At 56.5% G+C, this 9,513-nt stretch overlaps 1 protein-coding gene across 2 annotated transcripts in view; it reads left to right on the top strand.

Moving 5' to 3' along the window:
• Positions 1-238: 238 nt before the first annotated feature.
• Positions 239-9,513, top strand: part of MST1R (macrophage stimulating 1 receptor) — a 45,316-nt gene continuing 36,041 nt past the window's right edge. For both annotated transcript variants that reach the window (XM_024193691.1, XM_024193688.1), the window contains exons 1-2: positions 239-324; positions 2,891-4,221. In XM_024193691.1, coding sequence (XP_024049459.1) covers positions 3,001-4,221 — 1,221 coding nt within the window. In that variant the 5' untranslated portion in view covers positions 239-324; positions 2,891-3,000. The remainder of the gene's footprint in view (positions 325-2,890; positions 4,222-9,513) is intronic.

Here is a 9,513-nt window from a genome sequence, read left to right as displayed (position 1 = left end):
GGGGGTATGTGTGTGTGTGTCTGGTGTGTGTGTCCAGGGTGTGTGTCTGTCCGGGCCGGGGATGACAGCCCGGCTAGTTGGGCACTTGCAGCTCCCAGGCTCTCGATCACACCCCGCGCTGCCGCGGGGCTCCGATCAGACTGCGGGCGGAGCCGCTGGCAGGAGCCCGCCCGTAGTGCCGGCCCCAGGGCGGGAGCTGGCGGGTCCCTCCTCCAGCTCAACTCGCCCCGCCCCGGAGCTACCCGACCAGGTGAGCGGAGCGCCCCGGCCAAGCACCCACGGGCTGGCCCGGCCCGGCGCAGCGGGGAGCGGCCGGCGTCTGCGGTGGGTTCCGGCGGAGGAGAGGGTGAGGGTGAGGGGGCGGCGGGGGCCAGGGAGGTGGTGTCTCTGGGGTGGGCGGTGGGGGTGTCTGGGGCAGCAGGGCTGGGCAGGAGGTGTCTGAGCCAGCAGGAGCCAGGCAGGGGGTGTCTCTGGGGCGGGCAGGGTGTGTGGTGTGTCTGGGGCAGCAGGGCCGGGCAGAGGGTGACTCTGGGATGGGGGGTCGTGGGGGGTGAATACCCATTTTATACCTACTGGTGCCAGGTTTCCGTGTTCCCAGGGCAGATCCCCGGGGGGTGGTGTGGAGAGGGGCCCAGGCTGGTGTTGGGATCCCTGCCCACGGGGGAAGAACAGGGACAGGCAGACGCTCTGAGGCCATTGGATTGCCTCTCAGTGGGTGCCCGTATGCCGGTCCCAGGGACAGATCTCTGCCTGTGCCTGGCACGGGTTTCTAAGGTCAGTTTCTAACCGTTGGGAGCGTGTTAATGAGACTCAACGGGGGTGCTCAGGACAGAGTGCCACCTGGCATGGGGGAACCGGGCATCTGATCTGATGGGGAGTGGGGCGCAGGGTCCATCGCCTCCAGGATGAGGCATGGGGCACAGGACCTGCCACTACCAGGTCACTACTTCAAATCTGCCCTGGTCAGTCATAACCATTCCTGTCCCGTGGTTTTTGTGGCATGGGGAGGGCATCTCCACCTACCATGCTTTCTGCCTCTGTAGAAACCCTACTGTTCTCCTGGCTTCTCAGTGTCTTTCCCCACTTTCATGCCCCCCCATCCCCGGTGAGCATGCCCAGCAGGTAGGTGGGTGGGTGTGGGGTAGAGGGAGCAGCTGGCTCTCCTTATCCATATTCCCCCTGTCTCTGCCTTCCTCTGGCATGTGGTGACAGAGCAGAGGAGGTGTGAGACAGTGCAGGCAGTTTCCGGAATCACTGTAGTGATCTAGGTGTGTGGCTGCTGCTAGCAGCCCAGCCCTAGATGGAATGAGAGGAGGAAGTTCCCCACTCCAAAGCCGCCTTGTTTAAAAAGCAAATTTTCCTTATCTGTAAGCTGGAGTGTGTAATTAAACTAATCTAGAGGTGCTGCCATGCCCCTTGGGGATACTCACCAGGAGAAGGGTGGCTTGTTTGGCTTAGCATATGTTGCTTGGGAAAAGGTTTAAACTAACCCAGAAAAATGGTCTCTTATAGTGGAATAAGGCTTGTCCACGGCGGAGGATGGATGGGTGGTGGTGGTGGGATTATACTGGTGTAACTATAGTGGTATAATTGGTAAAACTTTCCCATGTAGACAAGGCCTAAGTAAATGCCCATGCAACAGTGGCAGTTTAGCTACATAACCAGCCAGTTGCGGATGCACATCCTGCGCTTGAGGGCACCTCCACGTGCGCTTATGAAGGTTAGGAAAATGTGCCCCTGAGGCTATAGCCGTGTATAATAATAAACCAAACAGAAGCCAAATCCTGTCAACTTCCCTTACTCCAGGGACCCGGAGTCTGAAATCCAGTGGAACTTGTCTCCAGAGACGGGCGGATCCATCGAGGCAGGTGTTCTATAAAGCTGGAACAGACTCGGGCTCGCTATGTGTGGAGATGATTTGGGGCCGGGAGTTTTGTCTCTTGATCGGTTGCAGTTTTTGCTCTTTAGGGAAGTGAGCGCAGTCCTGAGGCCTCCCTTGTTAGCAGACAACCTGACTGGGGCCCTATTCTGCACTTCAGTGCTCCTTTCAACCTTTCTGACAAAGACTCCTGCCCAGATGGTTTTGGGAATAGTGGGAGGCGGGCCGTCAATAAGGTCCCTCATTCCCATCCTAGCTAGATGCAGGCTGACCTTTGATGCTCAGTCCCTGGATCTGCAGCAGGTGCCTGAGTGAGGGAGAGGAATCTTCACCCTCTCCCCTCCCCAGCCCTTACTGTCTCCATCTCATGGCAATGTGGAGGCCAGATGGAGGAGGGGCTGCCCGGTGCTACCTCTTCCAAACAGCTTGGGCTACCTGTGAGAGATGAGGGGATTCTGGGGGAAAGAAGTGTCGTCTACTTGCAGATCCCAACTGGAGTGGGCCCCAGAGCTATACAGCCACCAGTCTTTAGAGATCCAAACGTCGTAGCTGGTTATAAAACTTAGCCAGGCTTCTTTGTTCTGTTCAACATCTGATGTGCCTCAGCCCCAGTGTGTATCCAGGGCAGTGCTCGCAGGGTGTATTGGCTTGCCTCATTTGGGTGAACCCTCACTGAGGTTACCAGATGCTTGACTGTGCAAGTGGCTGGCTGACACGGCAGTGCAGCGTCAGGGCAGCATGCTTCATTACCCATCAATACAAATCCACTTCTTTCCTCCAGTGAATGAGATGGACCAGCGCTTTTCTGGGTCTGTCCTGCTGGTAGGTGCTGTGGACATGCTGGAGAGATCCAGCCAGCATGGGGGGCCTGATCCCCTCTGCACTCTGGGGGGAGACCCGGTGCCTGCTCTGGGGGATGGGGAGGTGGTGTGCTCCCGGTTGGGTACTAGAGTGCAGCATGACACCTCTTCAATGTTGCGACTAACATGCTCTCTCCTGCTGGTATTTCAGCTGAAGTGGAATGGTAGCTCACACTCAATGGATCCCAGACCCGCTCAGAACTGAGGCGCTCAGATGACCTTTGAAGTCAAGGATCTTGGAGTGGCGTTTCCTCCCCTAGCATGGGGCTTTCATTCCTGGTTTGCCTCTCCCTGGGGTTCATGCTCACTGGAGTTTCTTTCAGCACTTGGCAATGCCCGCGGATTCCCTATAGCGCTACCAGGGACTTCACTGTCAAGTATGAGCTGCCCAGCTTCACCGCGGATGGCCCCATCCAGAACATTGTCACCTACAAGGATCCGAGCGGAGCAGCCGCCCTCTTTGTGGCGGTGCGGAACAAGATCTACGTGGTGAGCCCGGCACTGGCAAACTCATCAGTCATCGTGACTGGCCCCGTGGGCAGTGCCCAGTGCGAGATCTGTGCCCAGTGCCAGGAGCCAGGAGACGGCCGGAAGCTTGAAGACACAGATAACGTGGTTCTGGTGATGGACCCATCTGAGCCATGGTTATACAGCTGTGGCACTTCCCAGCACGGCCGGTGCTTCCAGCATGAATTGGAAATCCAAGACAGCCTGGTGGTGGTTAGTGCCACCTACTGTTTGTATGCAGCTCAGAACAGTCCTGATGAGTGCCCAGACTGCGTGGCCAGCCCCCTGGGGACGAGGGTCCTGGTGACTGAAACCAGCCGTGTTTCTTACTTCTACATTGTCTCTACCATCAATAGCAGCATAGCTGCGAGGTACAGCCCGAAATCGGTGTCTATCCGGAGACCGAAGGCCACTTTGGATGGGTTCTCCTGTGTTTCCGATTCCCTCAACGTGCTTCCAAAGTTCCAGGACTCCTACCCCATTGACTACGTGTATTCCTTCAGTGCCCAGGACTTTGTGTACTTCCTGACTATCCAAAAGGAGAGCCCCACATCCGGATCGTACCACACGCGGCTGGTGCGGCTGACAGCCAAGGAGCACAACATGGATCGGTACCGCGAGCTGGTCCTGGATTGCCGCTTCGAGTCCAAGCGCAGACGGAGGCGGAGCTCAGACGGGGAGCACAAGCACGATGTGGCTTTCAACGTGCTGCAGGCAGCCCATGTGGCCCGGCCGGGCCCAAAGCTGGCCCAGGAAATCAGCGTCAACGAAACCGACCTGGTCCTGTTCGGTGCGTTCGCTGAGAGCGAGGCAGAGAGCTCCATGCCGCGCTGGTACTCGGCGGTGTGCGCCTTCCCCGTGCACCAGATCAACCAGGCCATCGAGGATGGGATGTCCAAGTGCTGTGGCGCTGCCCAGCGTGAGCTGCTGCGAGGGCTCAGCTTCTTCCAGGCCGTTGAGTACTGCCCCCACAACGTGAGTCCCCTGCGAACGCTACCTTCCCCTTTGCCAGAGGAGCGGGGGGCATGCAGCGCTTTCTGCCCAGAGCGGTTTCTCTGGGGTGGGCCAGTTGGTTGGGATAAAAGGAAAGGCGGCCCAGTTGCCCCCAGTCCTCTCATTCCACATTGAATCTCAGCTATTGAGGCTCAAAGTTTGGTTAGTGTCTTCCTGTTTCTCACGCTTACCTATGCTAGCCGGGCCTTTGTGCTTCCTGGTTCGGGGGGTGTTGAGATGACCTTTAGCAGCTGCGGTAGCTGAGATCTGTCCAAGGGGAGCTCTGTCCTTGCGGAGTGCCCTGCCGGGTGAGGAGCTGCACTTGTCAGCGTGGTTAGGGCCAGGGGGTCGGTGCCCCAGCTGCGGCTCCAGGCTCTTTGCAGATCGCGTATTGCTGACCTTGCTCCGAGCAGAGCCGGTTGTGTCTCATGTAACCTTGAGGGTGGGACTAGCGGGGCTAGTTCACGATCAGTTACAGCGGCCTTGTTTTCTGTCCCCCAAACCCTAAAAGCTTCTCTTCCCGCTGCCCCTCCCCCCAGCCAGTGAGGTTTGGTTTAATTGCTTTTCTACCCCATGAATTATATATAAGCCCCGATGACACACATTTAATAGCAGCCTCATTACTGCTTGGCAGCACTGAGTTGATCCAAGTACCCTGCTCTGTCTTCTGTTTCCGTTCCTTCAAGAGGGTGTGGCCCAGGGGGTCAGCAAATAGCACTTCCCCTGCTCAAAGTGCTGTGCAAATATGAATGGAGCCTCACAGAGTCCTGAGGAAACATTTGCTTCCCCTGCGTTTGCCAGATGGGGAAAGTGAGGCAGAGGGAGGGGACGGGGCTGGTCCAGAGTCCTGCGGAAAAACCATGTCAGACCCAACGTGAGAACTTGGGCTTTCCTGACTCCCAGCCCCGTGATCTGCACTTGAGCCTATGTTTTCTGAGTGATGGGATACAGACAGACATGGTTATTGGCAGCAAGAGAGGGAGAGAGAGGAAAAAAGGGCTATGCCAACTTTTTGCTACTCACTGGCACTTTGGGCTTCCGCTAGACTCCAAACCTGTGATCTCAGGATTGTAGAAAATGACCACCCACAAAAATTCCCCTGGGCAGCAAGCACTGCTGTGGGCAAAGCTAATCCTGTGCTACCCAGCTGTGTTAGTGGGTGTTACCGTGCTCCTGGCCTCACACTGCCATAGCTATGGGGTGTCTTACAGTGCCTGGCACTGTGGGGTTGCCCTTAGGCCGTGCCACAATAGGCATGAGTAATAATAGTGATAACATGTGGCTAGCAATCTCTGCATAAAGTGAAAGTCTGGTCTGATTTGGCCTTTTCCTATTCTTACTAATCGGCTGCTGTTTGCCATCCTGCCCGCTCCTGGCATTGTGTGGCTGTTTGCTTTTCCTCTTTTCTCTCAGCTTTGTGTTCTTCCTGGAGCAGAACAAGTTGGTGCCCCCTTCCCTGGGGCTCCCGGCTCCAGGAATTGGGAACATGCTGCCTGTTTTGTTTGCAGAGTGCTGCAGGGAGGTGTTTACAACCTGACTACTGTGGCGTCCCACGGCTCAGAGCCTGGGCAGCGCTCACCCAAGGTGGCCAGCCCCTCCGTGTGGATACGTTCCTGGGCAGCGTCACGCGAGATGAGGAGCAGGCTCACCTTGGGGAGGTGGGGGGCCAGGGTCCCAGTTCTGGGGCGACTTGCAGTTTAACACTGGGCTGTGTCATGCTGGTAAACAGCAGGAGAGCCTGGCACCTTGCAGCGAGGGGGTTTGGAAGTGTGGGAGGTTTCTGGTGTGAAATGGGCTCATAGGCCAGTTGGGAACTGATAGCGCGGGCTGTGCAGGCTGGCCGACTTAGTTTGCACAAGCAAAACAAACAGTGCGTTGGCAGCTGAAGGGGTGTTGCTGCCTCTGGAATCCGAAGGCTGCCTGCTCCGCCGGATTGTGCAATAATCCTGACTCATTTCCCCTCTCTGTCGCTACATGATTTCTGGCTGCGGGCGGATTTCTACAGCGGCTGGAAGGGGTGCTGGCTGAGTGATCCACCCAGGAAAGCCCCTCACTCCAGCACACAGGAAACCCATGCATGCCTGGCGGTTAGGAAGAGTAAAGGGCAAGGCCTCGGTAGCAGCTCTGTTTCTGTCTTGTCCTTCCATCCAGTGGGAGCTCGATTGTGTCCTGAGCATGTGTCAAGCCCTTGAGGCAGCTCTAGGGAAGTAGCGTCTGTCACTTCTGAACGTGGACTTAGCTACCATTTGAAGCCAGGCGCTGTGCTGAGGAGCAGTGGCTGGGGGTGGGGGCACTGCAGAGGCTGCGTTTATCTCTTTCATTCAAGCCCAGCCCAATCCACTTTTAAATAATGGGATGGGACATGCTGGGAGAGACTCAGGCCTGGGCTTGGGGAGCAGGCACAGCATGGACTGGCTCTAGGCTTGCTCTGTCAGGCTGGGCGGGGTGAGTTCTCCACCTGCAGTGGGGAGCCAGCTAAAGGGTGTTACAGGCGTTCCTTGGGAACATGCCGCCCCAGGGCATGCAGGTGACCAGTTCTGTCCTTGACCTGTGACGGGACCCTCCTTCCAGATCCAGCAGCTTTGCCTGCCCCTCCCCGCCCTTGGATCTAGACGGCGCTGCCTCAGTGGACATCACCTGCTGTAAAGAGGAGGCTGGTGCCCGTCTGCACTGTGTTATTCAAACGAGGAGTCAGCCTGGGCACCTGGGCTCTGGCCAGATGGGCTCACCTGTGTGTCCTGTGCACTGGCAGCCTGGCCAGAGAGCTGCATGTCCAGGGGTCTGGGGGAACAGCCCCATCCTGTGGCTATGGAGGACTGGGGTGGCCGTGTTGTCTCTCCTCCTCTATGTCTGCGTCCCTGCTCAAACCCAGCAGAGCCCTGGTGGGGGTGCTATTCCCTGGGGCTCAAGGTAAGGGCTTGTTCCTAGCACAGTGCTGTAGGGGGGTGCCTATGGCACTGTTCCCCATGTTACCCGCCAAAAATCCAGGGCACCTCGCCTATATCCTACCGAGGGCTCAAGGTGTGACCCAATCAATTTAGGCACCCCCACCCTTTCCCTTCCGAGGGCTCAGGGTGTAAGGCACCTATCCTTACCCATGGGGCTCAGGAAGAAACCTGGTCAATTTAAGTACCTGCCCTTTCCCTCGGGGCTCAGGGCCTTATGGGTCTGCGGGACTTTTTCCCAGTGAGAGAGCCTTACACAGCTGTTCTCTAAACATCTATTTATTAACAACACACACAGAATACATATACCAAGCAAATCTCTTATGCTCAACACTCCCAATATACAGACAAAATTCACCCAATGGCCAGTCAGGATCCTCTCATCTGGGGGTTCTGGCGATGCGTCTGCACGTCACAGTTGTGCAGAGGGGTCAGAGTTCCAGCAGCTTGATGTTAAATTCCTGTCCAGAGATGGTTCCCAAAGAGCATTGTTTTTTGTTACATTATTTACGTAAAACAAGCTACCTCCTTTAACTCAGTACCACTAGGTAACAAAATTTAACCAATCATGCACTGGCACCTCTGTTTTTTCCTCCCTGTTCAACTCTTTATATTTTATCTCTCATGCCCAAATTGTAACTTATGATCTTCTGTGTTTGTGCAGATGGTCAGCATAAATTCACTGGTCAGAGCTTATCGTATCTATTTTACCAATTCTTGGGGTCTTTCTGTTTCCTCCCTAAACTTCCCAGTGCCTGGGTGTCTCTACTTTACAACCCTTGGTGTTATAACTCTTGTTAGGGGCATTCCTGAGGTGGGGGCACCTTAGCAGCAGTGGAGCACTTTTCCCCCTTAATTTTAGTGGTGACATCCCTGAGTTTCACCCAAGGCTGGTTTAGTATGGGGCGAGTTAAATCTCAGGCCTATACCCAGCTCTCCTACCCCTTCTCTCCTGGGAGTGCCACCCCAGATGGAATAGTGACTCCAGCCCTTGGGCTGATCTTTGGAGCCCCAGCACTCTCTCAGATCCAGCCATGCTTCAGTGGGCTGCCTGGGTCTCAAACCCAACCCAAGCCCTGTCCCAGGTCGAAGAGTGGGCAGGGCACCATCAGCATCACCGTGTCTCTGACCTTGGTTGGAGTAGCAGGGGGGCTGTAGGTCAGGACTGAGCAGCTCGTCATCATCCTGATCCCTAAATCTCCTCCCTCTGAAGAGAGGCAGCAAGTCATCCAGCTGTGGGGGCGGGGCAGAACCTGGCCCGTCAGAGAGCTGGGCTGCGTGGAGGGGCTGACGACCAAGGCAAGCCCAGAGCAAGAGGAAAAGCAAGCGCCCCAGAGTAGGACACTTGATTCTCCCCAGTGGCTCCAGCAGGGTCAGTTCCCAGCTGGCCCCTTGCTGCATTTCTGGCTTGGCCCGGATCTTCACACTCCCCAGCTGGGATCTTCGGTTCAGCTTCTGCTAAGGTCTGAGGGGAAAATTGATTCCCTAGTGGGGGTGCAAGGAGGGGTCCAGGCCTGTGACTCAGAGAGAGAAGCTGTTTCCTGTCCCGTGCAGGATGAACAGGAATTGCTAGGGCTCTGCCAGACATGCCCATGGAGGCCGTGCTAAGACTCCCTGGTTGCTGGCCACAGGGGAAGGTAACAAGTGCTGGCTTGTGGCCAGGGGCCTCGGCGCTGCCACAGTGTGTAGGACGGGGAGGGGGCAGTATGCGTGGCGGCTCCCTACTCATGCAATCCCTCTCTGGCCTGGCTACACTTGCACTTCTTGGCGGTACCACCTGGCATTGCCATGCTCTGTTGCTGCAGCACTGGGGGCATCAGCACCGTCCTTGCAGACTGGTGGCAGTGTCCTACGCTGCTTGGACAGCGAACTGCGGGGTACGAAAACCCAGAATCAAGCCAGTACCGAGCTCCAGAGAGCAGGGACAGAGCAGGCATGGGGGGGAGGCCGGGTGCCTGCGACTCACCTGGTGCAGACGCAGACAGGGTGTGTAGCCTGCTGCATGTTTGCTGTCTCTGATTAGCTCTCACCTCCGCACCTGGGAACTGCCTAATCTGGATGTTCCTATCGCAGGCCTCTCAGCAGGTGCACCGGGCACATTTGGCACAGTCAATCATGGGGGATTTGTAACCTCGTGTTTGGTACATTGGCCTTGTTAAGTCAGGGGTAACAGTGCCAGGTCTGGGGCTCTCCTAGCTGTAAGCTGAGTGCACACAGGTGCGAGAGGTGCTTCTGATTTAGGGTTCCGCTCACGGCTGCTAATTGCCCTGTAATCTGACCCACTCCTCTGGATCCTCAGAGAGCTCGTTTTCAACAGAACTCGGCCTCC

Source organism: Terrapene carolina, unplaced genomic scaffold, assembly GCF_002925995.2.
Source record: "Terrapene carolina triunguis isolate 2854851 unplaced genomic scaffold, T_m_triunguis-2.0 Scaffold235, whole genome shotgun sequence".
In the NCBI taxonomy this organism is placed as follows: Eukaryota; Metazoa; Chordata; order Testudines; family Emydidae; genus Terrapene; species Terrapene triunguis.
The sequence above is the reverse complement of the archived record's forward strand: the minus strand, read 5'-3'. Positions and strand labels throughout refer to the sequence as shown.